The following is a 14834-nucleotide window of genomic DNA, read 5'->3' on the forward strand; positions in this document are numbered from 1 at the left end:
GTTTGAGTATTCAATCTTTGAGTCTTAAGCCTCGCAACAATTATTGCCCGTAATGTACCATTCGAGGCAATTATGTGCGTAATTTCGACAGGTGTAATGTTCGAATTGTAATTAGATACTTTAATGTTGTTTAATAATTTCTGTTATGAAAGTCCATAATTATGTCATGGAATAAAATTATGTGTTACGGAATCCTTATTTAAATCACCATCTTTCTTTTGAAGTATAACATTTCAGACACACACATGCGCGCATTCAGAAACACACATACACACACACACACGCGCGCGCAGTAAGCACTGATGTAACTATGTTGATATGAATAAAATATTATCATTTTCATTTTTTTTTTCAAAATTACTATTGACTTCTATCTTCCACAGGGTCTCGAGATCAAAGGTCAGATGGTGTTCTGCGCAGAGTCTGACTCTCTACTCTTCGTTGGGTCTCCATTTTTGGACGGGCTGGAGGGGTTGACTGGGAGAGGACTCTTCATATCTGATATACCATTACACGACGCTACGAGGGATGTTATCCTGGTCAGCGAGCAGGCTAGAGCTCAGGTTGGTGGTAACTCTAATTGTTTTCTTGGAATTAAGGCGCAGTAGGAAGGTTTAAGTGCTTAAAAGTTGCAATGCGTCTGTTGCCGGCTTAAGGCAGAATTTCGGTCTTATTTGGAGTCTATTACAATTATACGTCGGTGTAGCAAGTGTGCCAGTAATCACTTACTATCAGGTGGACTGCATGCTACTTGAAAAAGTTTATCGTGATTCATATAAATTAATTTTATGTTTTTATTTCAATTAGTACCACTATTAGAAGAAGTCGTTAGTCCTATTGCTGGATTCGGTAATACCAATGAGAAGGGTTAAAGCTATAGTCGAGAAATTCCTTTTCAGAAACTTTGTAACCAGTCCTAATCAACAAAGACAATTAGAAGTGTTTTAAAATCTAATCATACTGATATCACTCTAATTCAGTAAGAAAAGTTTGTAAGAAAACTTAGTTAATTAAATTACATTGTTTCTAACAATTTTATATACGTGAAAATTCGCGTGACGCGTTAAATTGGATACCGATTCGCTATCTAAAAGGTTCAGAGTTCAATTCCCTGACAGCGTATTATTGTTCTATACTTTAGCGCTATATTATTTGTATTTTGAAAAATGTATTTCTTAAAAACGTAGTTAAAAGAATACTTAATTTAATTGTGTTGAAAACTTTTATTTCTAGAAGCTTTAATATGTAAATGTCAGTCTCTATCTATTCGAAATGTAAATACAAAATCTTTCTACTCTACGACAGTTACTTAAGTACAGTTTGTTTGTTTTTAAAACACGATTTTTATAAGACGCTTTTCACACACTAACTGTCCTACATGCCAAGGATACACAAACACCCAGATCCAGAAAGAGAAATCTTACGTCATCATTTGAATATGATTGGTCGGGGATCGAACCCGGGACTCTCTGCGCGTCAAACTGGTATGGTCAAAACTAGTACCGCTCTGCCACGCGGGTCGTAATATCAATATTCAAATAATCGGCCAAGTGCGAGTGAAACTCGGACGCGGAGGGTTTCGTACCACCAAATTTTTATATATTTTTTTATTTTTTAGTATTTATTATTATAGCAGCTAAAATTATCATCGGTCTATCTTAACCAGAAAACGTTTTTTTGTACGCTACCCATTTATTTTGAAGTTTTTTTTTATTTTTAAAATTTTCTATATAGCGGCCACCATTATACATATTCTGTAAAGTTTAAAGTGTCTATCTATTACGGTTCAAAGACAGAGCCCTGTGACAGACAGAAAGACAGCGGAGGCTTATTAATACCGTCCCGTTTTTACCCTTTGGGTACGGAACCCTAGTAATGACTATGGTAATTGCATAACGTCGGGGGAATCAATCAAGTCTCGTGGAGCTATATTTAGTAAGCCCCTTCAATGCTCAATGCTTTCCACTTAACGATCGAAGTCGGGTTGGGGACCGTAATCAACATATTTTCTTAGTTCGTTCTAATTATTTATTACTACCGAGCTTTGACAGAACATCAGCCACGTGCTTTCCACGTGATTGGTTTGTCAATGTTTATGTAGATTCTCTATTTCGCATGGGATAGGATGTAGCTTACGTAAGAGTTTTAGTTTAGAATCATTTGGGATCATTTGTCACTTATTATAACTGAAAAGGAAAACAACGCGTTGTATACACCCGCAGCCCCAGAGTACGATTTTTCTTGTGACGGAGGTGCATTAAACAAAGACTAACGCATAAATTAAAATCTCATCATCAACCCATAACTGTCCCATTGCTGGGAACGGGTCTTCTCTCAGACAGAGAAGGAAATTCAGAATTAAATCTAAATTCATGAAATTGATAGATCTAACCGGGGATAAAACGCGGAACTCAATTTTGACGACACGCGTGGCTGAGCGGTCAACACACCGGTCTAACGTGCAGAGGGTCCCAGGTTCGATCCCCGGCCAGACAGATTTCTAAATTACGAATTTAGGTTTTTGTTTCTAAGTCTGGGTGCTTGTGTATTTGTCTCTGTATGTGTCCATAGCAACCACGACTTAGGGAATCCTAGTGTGGGGCTGTGAGTGTAGAAAGCTTTTTTTTTATACTCAATCAGTGTTACACAGAAAATATTATGACCACTACGCCACGTGGGTCATTGCGACTTGCTTAGTTAACTGATGTTTGCCATTTTGTACTTTACCAGGTGTGTTAATTTAATCCTACCCATTCAAAAGGAATATTTAGGAATAGGCCAAATCCGTGTGTTAAGTAAATTTCGACTCGAGTACTAAAAGGAGATACATTTATCATGAACCATCACAAACATTAGTTAGTTTATATTGTATACCAAAACTTATAAGCATTTTTGTTACAGGATGGATTAAGGAAGCGGATGGACAAACTGAAAGATTCCATAGTGGAAACCAGCAAATCAGTCGACAAGGAGAGAGAGAAGAACGTCAGTCTCTTACACTTGATATTCCCACCGCATATCGCAAAACGGCTATGGCTTGGTAAGTTGTATAAATAAACTTCGATACAAATAAGCCTAGTTATTGAAATTCGGCCCCTCGTTCGAGTTATTTAAAGTTATGTTCGTATTAGTAATTAATTATCACTTGCTTTAACGGTCAATAAAGACCTCGTGACGAAACCTGCATACCTGACGGTTCTTAGAATATCTCAAAGGTATGTGAAGTCTACCAATACGCACTTGGTCAGCACGGTAAACTAATCCATCTTATTCTGAAAAAAGACCCGTGCCCAGCAGTGGGACAATAATGGGTTGACGAGGTCTAACAAATAAAATTAAATGACATTACAAAGATCATTAATAAATCCATATGAAAGGGTATATACGGTAAATTAACAAAAACACAATTATTATTTTTTGCCTGCCTTTCTGTGTGATTGTTCTGGGTAGTCTCCGAAACGGCTGGACAGATTTTGAAGAGACTTTCACTGGCAGTTAGCTGAAGTTATAAGGCGTGACTTAGGCTACTTTTATTTTAAAAGGGAATAGGATTTCCGCGCAAAAAAAACTCATGAAATCTCACGAGTTACATTTTTTAACGTGAGTGAACGCGATACAGCCCGTAAGTAATAAAAGCAAGTGCTAGACCATGACTAGAGTAAAAAATGTTTGCGCTACTACTAAAGCTGGCGAGGCGTTCCCACTTGAATTAATCGAACCTTTGAAGAGCCGTGTTCAACTTCAGACTGTTAGTTACACTTACCCATTGGCGGCATTGACCACTCAATATCGATTGAGTTCATGCTAAGTAGTTTACTATTTCTGATATGTCGAGGAAATCTTCCCTGAAATTGATCGTAGATTACGCGTTAGTTCGCCATCACCGCCGAACCAATTTTGTCTAATAACAGCAGTGTTAAGTTGCTCTGATCTGGTTTGAAGGTTGTGGCTAGGGAGACATACTTTTTTTATAATATAGGGGTAGCAGACGAGCATGCAGTCCACATGATGTTAAGTGGCTACTGCCGCCCATGGACATCTGTAATCAACCCCAGATAAGATTAGATATTTCTACCTGAGGTCGGCCGAGTTGCGCCGCTACCAAACGGACAAAGCTGGAACGCCTCGGAAAAGTATGTCTCCCTTACCACACCATTCAAAACGGAAAACACAGGAGTGCCTAACACTGCTGTTATTAGGCAGAAATAGGTGTGGCGGTGGTGCCGCCGGAGCGGACCACAAAGGGTACCTTCAAACTTTTTCTGAGGTGCCCCAACTTTATCCTCAGGGGTTGCAACGCCTCTGTTTTCGAACTCAAGTAGAAATCTTATCCTGTCAGGTTGATTGTAGATGTCCATGAGTGTCAGTAGCCATTTGTCATGTAGACAGCATGCTCGATTACTACTTCTAAGTATATTATGAAAAACTAGAATTGAAAGCAGAATGTCTCGTATCGTAATTGAACCAATACGAATCAATCATAACAATATTATGAAATTGGAATTCAGTATCAACTCTCATTGGACCAATTTCACATTTATTATTACACGTCAAGTGTTTACTCCAAAATCCCTTAACGATCCATTACATACGAATCTAGGGCTTAGAAAACCATTACGTAAGGGTCATAATTCTTAGTGACTCGACCGACACCTGAGACTGAATATTATTTACATTAGATAGGCCCAGACTTTGCTAATATACCTACAATTTTATTGCTTTTCGAGAACACTGAATTAAGCCCTCGATTTTGTGGATATTTTCGTGCTGAAGAAAAAGGACCATTACTCGACCCTGTCTTAAGCTATCCCAAAATAAACTTAGGTTATTCTATATTAGCTCTTTTTTACTTTTGATACTTTGTGAAGTGTTTAGGAAGTTCTCGGAATCTCTGGATTAATATCCTAGAGTTAAGGTTGTTATTGCTGATACTAATAAAGCCAAGCACTATACGGCTAAATGCGAAATTGATCTAAAAAGTGACCAGTTGAGTTCAAATGGCAGATGAGTAGTGTTCGAGAATTAATAAGATGATGCAAATGCTTCTTCCGACAGTATTTATTTTCCGACAAGAATTTGAAGTTAGAAAAACCGTCAGTTTTATAAGTACTGTAGCATTACCATGAGTTGGCATAGAAACGCCACTATAGAAATGGTAAATAGAAAACTATTGTCATTTTGCTAGTGAATAACATAACTACTATCGTTACGGTATTTCTTGACAACGTCTGTCAAATTAATGACTCATGGGACCGAATTTGTATGGCAATAGATCATAATGACATTCGCTAGCGATTTGATTTCGATAGGTTTTTTACGTATCGAGTTACGTCACTACGGATTTTAGTTCTACGAGTAACCACCAGAGGCGCTGTACAATTTTTCATACATTTATTTTACGCAGTCGCTAGCGAGTAATACTTTTGTAAACTCATGGTAGTCCTACTGAACTTCTGAAATCAAATGTATTTAATTGGAATCTCAAAAACTAGATCAGAGCAGAGATTATAATTTTCAACGATAAAGATTGATTATTAGAAAGATATTTTTCAACAATAAAGCAAGAGAAAATATGACTGTCATGAATATGTGCCGTGTTATAGAATAAAGGTATTCGCTGCAGTAGTAGTAGCAGAAGCAGAATTTCTTTCTTTTCTTATGAAGTATATTCTTCCAGGTGAGAACATAGAAGCCAAGAGTCACGATGATGTGACAATGCTCTTCAGTGACATCGTCGGGTTCACGTCGATCTGCGCGACCGCGACGCCCATGATGGTGATAGCCATGCTGGAGGACCTGTACAGCGTGTTCGATGTGTTTTGTGAGGAGCTGGATGTGTATAAGGTGAGGTTGAAGCTGGTACAACCCTCTGTGGTTAAACTCCGGCGGCACCACCGCCACACGTATTTCTGTCTATTAATAGTAGATGGTGACAGCGATATTGGAGGACCTGTACAGCGTGTTCGATGTGTTCTGTGAGGAGCAGGATGTTTATGAGGTGAGTTTTAAGGTGCTTTGAAATTTCAAACTACAAAGAATACAAGAGATCAAAGGAAAACGAACTAATGAACGGTACGAGGATGATATGTTTTATAACATTGGAAGATAAATATAAAATAGTAGGAGACACTCATCTGCAGTCCTCTTGATGGTAAGTGGCTACTGCCGCTCATGTGCATCTATAATCATCCCAAATAAGGTTAGATATCTACGTTAAGACGGCTACATATCTGCAGCTAACCCTGCGGACTAAGCTGGACCGCCTCGGATAAGTATCTCCCTTACCACATCCTTCAAACCACAGAACACAGTAACGCTTAACGCTGTTGTTAGGCAGAGGCATAGGTATAGGTGTGGCGGTGGAGCCGCCGAAATCAAATCACAGAGGTTTCTACCGCCTTAAAACATGCTAGCTGGCTACTTATTTTTAAACTTACACCAGTGGAATTAAGTATTAAACTTTTCTCATTAAGTGTCTGTCATTGTCGTCTAAAAAACTTAATTGCAGTAATGAATATATTTTGAACAAAACATTTTTATTATATTTGTCATTTAACTACCACTTGTATGTAGCAAAAATAATTATAAAGCACGCTATAATAAACGACATGAAAACGGCGAGCAGAATTTATGGCGCAGCTAACTTATTATTAGCTACAGTTAGTAGTTGAACATGCAAATGCAAAAACAATTATACATTTCATTTGCTTGCATTACGTGTATGTTACACTTTGACCTACATTCATTAAATCAATACGTCTTCTTTCTTTTATAAATCTTTCTTTAGTACCTAGTGTTCAATTTAGTATAAGACTCTTTAGACTGTTCTTTGATGGCTTTTTCTTGTCATTATTTCGTTTTAATTAGATCTTTACTTGCTGTTTACTTCGTGTTTTTTTTTTAAATGGAAGTGTTCCATGTATGGAGTACATATATCTATTATATTGTGGTATTCATTATTGAAGTTTTCTTACTCGTGTATATATTATTCTGTTCTGCCTTGTGCTGTATAATTATTTTATTACTAAATATATTTAGGAATTTTAATTTATTTTATACTTATAATATTTACTATTAATTCTCCCTATTATTAATAGGTATGTTTTATAGTCTTTTTTATTTTTGTTATTTAGGTTTTTTATTTAGCAATAATATTAAATTGGGATCTTTTTAACCAGGTGGAAACGATAGGCGACGCATATTGCGTTGCGAGCGGGTTACATCGCAAGATCGATACCCACGCGCCTCAGATCGCTTGGATGGCGTTGCGTATGGTCGAAACTTGCGCGCAGCACTTTACGCACGAGGGGAATCCGATAAAGGTAACTTATGTTATTAATTACTTAAACACAACTCTTTGTGAGATCGCAATTATTGATTTAATATTTATTCTCACCTACTATAGGAATAGTAGAATTAATAGCTTTAAAGTAATTTAAGTATAAATAAATTTATATTTATTTTTCTAAACAATCAAAAAAAGATACCTACTAGAATAAATTAAATTACTTCAATTTTAATTCATACTTTAGACAATAGAACTAGCCCTCGAATAATTCTGTCCGTATGCATCTGTAAAATATATTTTTTGGTAAAAACAGCCTTCTTTCTCGCAATCCTTCCACGCATTTTTATATAAATGCGTCCAAGATTAGTAATATTCTGAAACTTGTGTATGTCAAAATATATTTTGATAGCAAATCACTTGTCACGTTATTTTGAATGGATGCACTGAGTAGTATACTCAGACGCATTTTTATAGATAAATTGAGTAGACAGCTGATTTACTTGTTGTTTTTGCACAGATGCGCATAGGCCTCCACACCGGGACAGTACTAGCGGGCGTCGTCGGCAAGACCATGCTGAAATACTGCCTCTTCGGCCACAACGTCACACTCGCCAATAAATTTGAATCTGGCTCCGAACCCCTGAAGATTAACGTCAGTCCCACGACTTACGAGTGAGTAATGCTTACAGTTTCATTTCATGGCTTATATGTAAATCAATTGCAGTGCTTATATGTAGACCACACGTTGACTTATATTAAGGTGTGCAATACTGTTTGGTCGTTGCGATAATAACCACCATCCTATCTGAAAATAAAAGCTTATCAATATTGAAATACTGAAACATACTGAAAGTTTGGTCAAAAATTAGACACGGTAGAGAGTTTATTTCTTTGATATGTGTATCTTTTATTTTTAAGCAATTTAAGGTTACTATTATTATACCAGTATTAAATTTGAAAGATAAAGGGTTAAAAATATACAGCAGAAACTATTTATGAATTGCGTCGCTTACATAATGAACCATAATGACACATTACCACTCCCTTCCAACATGGAACATTTTATGTAGTAACGCAACACTATAAAAATAAACATGACGAAAGTGTTACCACATCCAACCCATGTAGAAAAATTTTCTGCCGTTTAAATAGACACCAAAACTCTTCTCTTTTATTGAGTTTTTTTTTTTAATTCGCTTTTTAAACTCACATCCACACACTAGGATTCTCTTTGTCAAAGCTGCCATACACACACACAACGACGAATACACCAACATCCTTACTGGTAAGGGTGTTGGTGTATTCGTAAATCACTCTGGGAGTAAATGTCGACATTTCGACAAGATGTCTGCATAGCCGGAGATCGAACCCGGGACCCTTTATACGTCAGACCTATATGGTGACTGCTCTGCCACGCGGGAAGGCGATTATTCAACATCCAAATTTATCTTTAAAATGTCTGCCTTGTCGGGGATCGAACTCGGAACCTTGCGCATCAGTCCGGTATGATGGCCGCAAAACCGGTCGTCAATTGTTTACCATATGTGTGGAATGTGTGGTGTGTGGTATGTGGTATTTATGTGTGATTACGTTTAAAAACCCATCAAAGTTACACATATATGACATTTTTCATGTATGACATTTTTGCACTATGACCCTATTTTACAAACAAGGCTATAAATCTAAGTGTCGTTAGCATCAGGCTGTTAAGCATTATGCGGCCATAATCTCTTCGCTTATGGGTTATCGGGTCAAAATTAACACCCCATTACGAATAATGATACGTAAGATACGTAAAATTGTTTTTAGTACGTTATGTTTTACTTAAGGGCTTTACTTATTTTTTTATGAAGGTTATTTTTTATATTTGGCTTTTGTTAACACAGTTATACTTCTTTTAGGGCATTAAAAATAATGATGAGAGTATTTTTTATACAAATCGGACAAATAAAATCATCACCATGAAGTTAGCTATTAAATATGTAAGTTTTTCAGAAAAAATGTTTTTAGGTATGCTATATGTTATATTACGTAGGTTATGTGTCGTTACATTCTAAACCCTTTATATCGTACAAGTGTTTTTAAATAATATAATTAAATGAAACAAGAAGTGATGAAAAATTTATTTAAATAATCTTGATCCGATATACATACGCCAAATTATGAAGCGTCAATCAAATTTCTTTATCTCAGTGAGTACTTGTCATTAATGAATTGAATCCAACCAGTATCAGTAACAAGAGATAAGGTTGCAAATATGCATTATGATAACAGTTAGGGAGCTGAAGTGTTGTTATTGGTCCATATTAATGATTTATTCCTGGATATCAAGTTACGTATCAAGTTTTAATGAATAACTTGATACGTAACTCATTATCGATCACGTGTGTTGAATTAATTTGGAAGCTTATCAATAAGCTGAACTGTCAGTGAATGTAATGAAAATCGTATGAAAATAGATACACTGTATACAATATTGATAGGTTTGTATTTAAGGTGTATTTATTTATAATATACCCAGCATTAATATTAAGTCAATTTATCTACTGTTTTACAAAAATATATTTTTTCGACCCTTTTTAAAAAATAAAATGGGTGTACCAAATTTCATATCAAAACTATCCTATCTACTGTGTTTATAAAACTAAATTTACTTATATTTTTAATGTTCCATAAAATAAAATGTAACTAACTTTTTTCTAATCTTTCATAAAATGATTTCAAAACTAACTTAAAACTTATAATGTAAATGAAATCCTTCAGATCAGATAATCTTATATGTAAAATTCTCGTGTCACAGTGTTAATTACCGCACTCCTCCGAAATGGCTTTACCGATTTCCCCCAAATTTTATACGCATATTCAGGTCTGAGAATCGGCTACTATCTATTTTTCATACCCCTATGTGATAAGGGTTGCTCGCCCTTAACATTTTTTTTATATGGCAACACAATGTTTTCCGGGTCAGCTAGTCATACTATAGAATCTTAAATAAAACTGACTACTTAGAAATATGTTACTCCCAAAATATTGACTAAAATCTACAAGGCTGCATACAATGCATACATATATACATAACTTCCAAAAAACATTACCTTCCGTTGTTGGGTAAAAATACACTACAAATATAAGCTTCTTGATATTGTTAAAACAAAGTGTCTTTCCAGGTGGCTAATAAAATTCCCGGGCTTCGACATGCAGCCGAGAGACCGTTCGTGTCTCCCGAACTCATTCCCTAAGGACATCCCGGGGACATGCTACTTCCTACACAAGTACACGCATCCCGGGACCGACCCGAACGCAACGCAGGTGAGTTATTACAAAGAAAAAGAAAGAAAGAAAAATATTCCTTTTACTAAAATATATGAACGCGAAAATTGGAAAAATATGTTATTTACTCGTAAAAAACAGTTAATTGTATTTTATCTTTTTTATGATTATTTTAAATTCGCAAATAATCGAAGATCATTTTTTTGTTTGGTAGCGTTCATTTAATTTAAAAAAAACGCATTTTTTTCTCATAGTAGTAGTCGAATTTTGACCACAACCCCCCAAAAATTCGTTGTAGAAAACGCAGACAAGTACGTACGTAATTTATTAAATACTTTATATAAGTAGAGACTTTAATTATACCTTAATGCTCATAAAGGGCATAAACTAAGAGCAGTAAATTCAGAATGAATTTGGCATGTAATCAAGTTTCTTTTGTTTCTTTTCTAGTAATGAATTAGGTGTTTGTACAAAACACTTAGCGCAACGGTTGTAAAAAACTGTATCATGCCAGATAAATTAAAGAATCTGTATTATGTTTATCACTAATACCTTCTATACCGACAAGTTCTTAGGGACGTTTTCGTATCACGCGGGGTTATTTCCCGCATGTGGTTTCAATTTCATAGATATAATATGTATTTGTCTTAATTATACTTAGATAATTATCTAAATAATTATTATATAAGACATGCGGTTGCGGTAGACGCATAGAGAGAAGCCTGTCAATTCAGCATGAACGAACATGAACCGCATATACAAAGTAAAACATAGATACATTGTGATATACAGGGTGAATTTTTAAAACGGGCCTTCAGGGCCAAATTCGAAACTATAAGGATTAGCGAAAAATGCTGAAAGGAGTTACGAGGCCGATTTTGATAAAAACTAAAACTGCATCATTAGTTTTTTAAAATATTTTTTTCCTTAGCTGGGAATCGAACGAGTTCATTTTGAAAAAAATTACACCTCTATATTATTCCACTATCTGATAGTGTCGCTTATAAGGATCAAATTCTGGGAAGTAATGTTATGTGACAAATTAAAGGAAAAGGAAAATTTTGAAGAAAATACGTATTTTTCCATACATTGGCATACTAATCCTTAAGGATTATACATAACAAATGATTTATGTATAATTCTTTAGAAACAGACATAAGTCATACCATTGAAGAATTTGTTGGTTAATCAACTAATTATTCGATGTAATGACTATGACATACGGCTTAGTATGAGAAAGTAATAGTTTGGCAAATAAGTTACCGCCGTTTTTAGGATTTATTTTTTAATGAAAATAGATAACTGATTAAATAGTAAATTCCTATTGTTTGTTGTTTACAACTTCGTTTCAACGTTAAATATGATTTTCTATATCTCTTTTTTTAAGTAATCACTCGGATTTGACTCTAAAAAGTAATTCTCGCAAATTGTCAACTTTACATCTGTATTAAACGAAACTCCGCACATAGCAAGTAAATCTATTTTAATTGTCCTAAAAATAACCTTAGCTAAGTCGGACATAAAAAATAAAAATTATTGGGAAACAAAACGTCCATTTCGAATGATAAGAAACATTGAGCCAAAAAAAATGTTTAAAGTAATGAATGGCGGGAACTTAACTGCCAAATTAATATGAAAAAATATGTATTTTCTTAAAATTGAGGCTTTTCCTTTAGTTTGTCATTTATCATTACTTTCCAGATTTTGATCCTTATAAGCAACACTATCAGATAGTGGAATAATATAGAGGGTGCATTTTTTTCAAAATGAACTCGTTCGATTCCCGGCTAGGGAAAAGTTATTTTAAAAAAGTAATGATGCAGTTTTAGTTTTTATCAAAATCGGTCTCGTAACTCCTTTCAGCATTTTTCGCTCATTCTTATAGTTTCGGATTTGGCCCTGAAGGCCCGTTTTAAAAATTCACCCTGTATAGTTAACTGACGTTGGTAGAACCCTATGTGGTTCGACTTCGGCGGCACCGCCACAGCTTTTTCTGCCTCATAACAGCAGAGTTAAGTGCTGCTGTATTCAGGTTTGAAGGGTGTGGTAAGGTTACCTAGGTTAGGTAAGGAGACCTACTTTTCCGAGGCGTTGCAGCTTCGTCCTCAGGGGCAGAAGCATCTGTGGCTGACCTCAGGTAGGTATAACCAATCCTATCTGGGTTTGATGACAGATGTCCATGGGCGACAGTAGCCACGTACCATCAGGTGAACTGCATGCTCGTCTGCTACTCCATATTATAAAAAAGTTAATTGTGGTTTAATAATTATATTAATTATGTATATTTTGTTACACAGGTAAAACACATACAAGATGCGTTAAAAGATTACAACATCGGAGCAGTTAAATCAGAAGTAACCGAAGAACCAACATAGTCAAAGTAGGTATATAACTTCACAAGCATTCCTTAATTTAGAAGCAAAAACACAATTTGTTTCGTTAGCAATGTAAATATGATTAGACGCTTAGTTATGTCTCTCTAAGCTGTTGATTAAAGTTTAGGAGAATTTCTTTCGAAGGAATATTATCTTGATTAAACTCGCCTCTCGTAGTTATATCAATGTTTTAAATAAGTTATCTAAATTCGCTATTGTATTAAGAGAGAGATTTATATTGTTAGAAATTGTATTCTCTTGTACAGTAAGTTTACAGTCCATAAATCTGGTGTACTCTTGTTCGAATCGGATCTTATGTAAGACCTCAGGAATATATGGACCGTTTTAATCATTCTTCTATTTTCAAACAAAGTGTAATAAAGCATATTTAATGAAAAAGTTGATGTTTGAAAGTGCTTTCGAAAACCTTCTTATTTTTAGGTAATAACTGATATTCCAATGTTGTTGTCCAATTTGTTGCGAAAAAATAATATTCTTGTAAATACAATTCCCTGAAGAATTTGGTGAACGCATAGCCGTGCGTCTAGATATAACAGACGTCTGCTGTTTTACTAATTCTTTTTCTAGAAAATTTGGGTATACGCTGCCTTTTTTGACAGCTTTTATTGTTTTTTTTATTTGTGATATATTTTTATGTATGTTAAACTCAACTGAGTAATTTCTTATCAATTATGGTGTTAACTTTTTTCGAATTGCAAAATGTCTGTTAATCAAACAAAAGTGCTGTAAGGTTAGTTGTATTGCATTTTGAGTTGTGTAAAATTTATTTTGAGATTCTGCGACTAGCATTTAGTTGTTACGTAATAGGGTGGGTCACAAATTACCTTATAAAATATAATATATAAATAATAGATATTGCTTTTTATATTCATAGTCGCACAGGATTCTTGTTGTCGTGGGTGTCACGAACATCCAGAAGAGATTTGTAAATCCATAATTTAGATAATTGCTTGACCAGATGTCGAACCCGGTACTCTCACTGTTATTGGTCACCGCTACATGAATTTAGCAAATTCTACATAGTTTGTACTAGTAGTGAGTTTATCTAAGAATTTGAAATAGCGCTGGTAATTGAAATTTAGATGTCAATAATTTTTGATTCATTAGTGTAATTTAATAATGTTAAATTAAAAATACGAGTAGTATCTCTCAAATTTTGGTTATGTAAGTAATACATATTCATACTACAGTTTATAAGAACTAAGGCCTTTTCTAAATACTTGACCAAATTAGGATGAAAAATTGTATGATAAAGTTAAATGAAGTTTGAATGAAGAATTACATTATTTGTACGAGTTTTGGTTTTATTTACTAGAGTGAAATATTCGAAAATTAACTTTGGTAGGCAAAAGTTAACATTAATTATTTTTAACGGGCTTATGTAGGCACAATAGTGATTTACTTTTCGGTGATAAGGGCTAAGGCCAATAACGCACTGGGCGGTTTCACCTCACTGCAACCACTGCAACGAACTGCACTGCACAACTGCACTGCAATGAACTGCACTTTCAATATATGTAATAAAAATAATATTTGCTGCAGCTTCGGTTGAAAATAATCATAATAATTGTGTAAGTATATATGAAAATCTTTTTATTTCTCTTTTATCTTAGGTAGTATATGTTTCAACGATTTTCTATGTATCTTCAACTGACGTACCAACGTAATATTTCGTATAGCTATAATATTAGTGATCTATTTAAAGCTTTACATGTATTTAAGACAATGTACATAAAATTGAATCTGGGATAATTACGACTTATTTAGGATAATAACTGTAACGCAACGCATAGGTGAATGCATAATTCTAAGAAATTTTGAACTTTGGCTTTAGGCGAGGATCACACTAGGACTTTTGCCGCGCAGCAATCAATTTCCAT

At 34.8% G+C, this 14834-nt stretch overlaps 1 protein-coding gene across 1 annotated transcript in view; it reads left to right on the forward strand.

The window, feature by feature from the left end:
* Window positions 1-13224, forward strand: part of Gycalpha99B (guanylate cyclase 1 soluble subunit alpha 2) — a 130236-nt gene extending 117012 nt beyond the window's left edge. The window contains exons 9-15 of the mRNA XM_073089532.1: window positions 384-563; window positions 2902-3040; window positions 5678-5844; window positions 7179-7322; window positions 7806-7960; window positions 10456-10597; window positions 12856-13224. Coding sequence (XP_072945633.1) covers window positions 384-563; window positions 2902-3040; window positions 5678-5844; window positions 7179-7322; window positions 7806-7960; window positions 10456-10597; window positions 12856-12933 — 1005 coding nt within the window. The 3' untranslated portion in view covers window positions 12934-13224. The remainder of the gene's footprint in view (window positions 1-383; window positions 564-2901; window positions 3041-5677; window positions 5845-7178; window positions 7323-7805; window positions 7961-10455; window positions 10598-12855) is intronic.
* The last annotated feature ends 1610 nt before the right edge of the window (window positions 13225-14834 follow it).

This window comes from Epargyreus clarus, unplaced genomic scaffold (genome assembly GCF_041222505.1).
Source record: "Epargyreus clarus isolate Ecla_fem2 unplaced genomic scaffold, WU_Ecla_fem_2.2 ptg000029l, whole genome shotgun sequence".
NCBI lineage: Eukaryota > Metazoa > Arthropoda > Insecta > Lepidoptera > Hesperiidae > Epargyreus > Epargyreus clarus.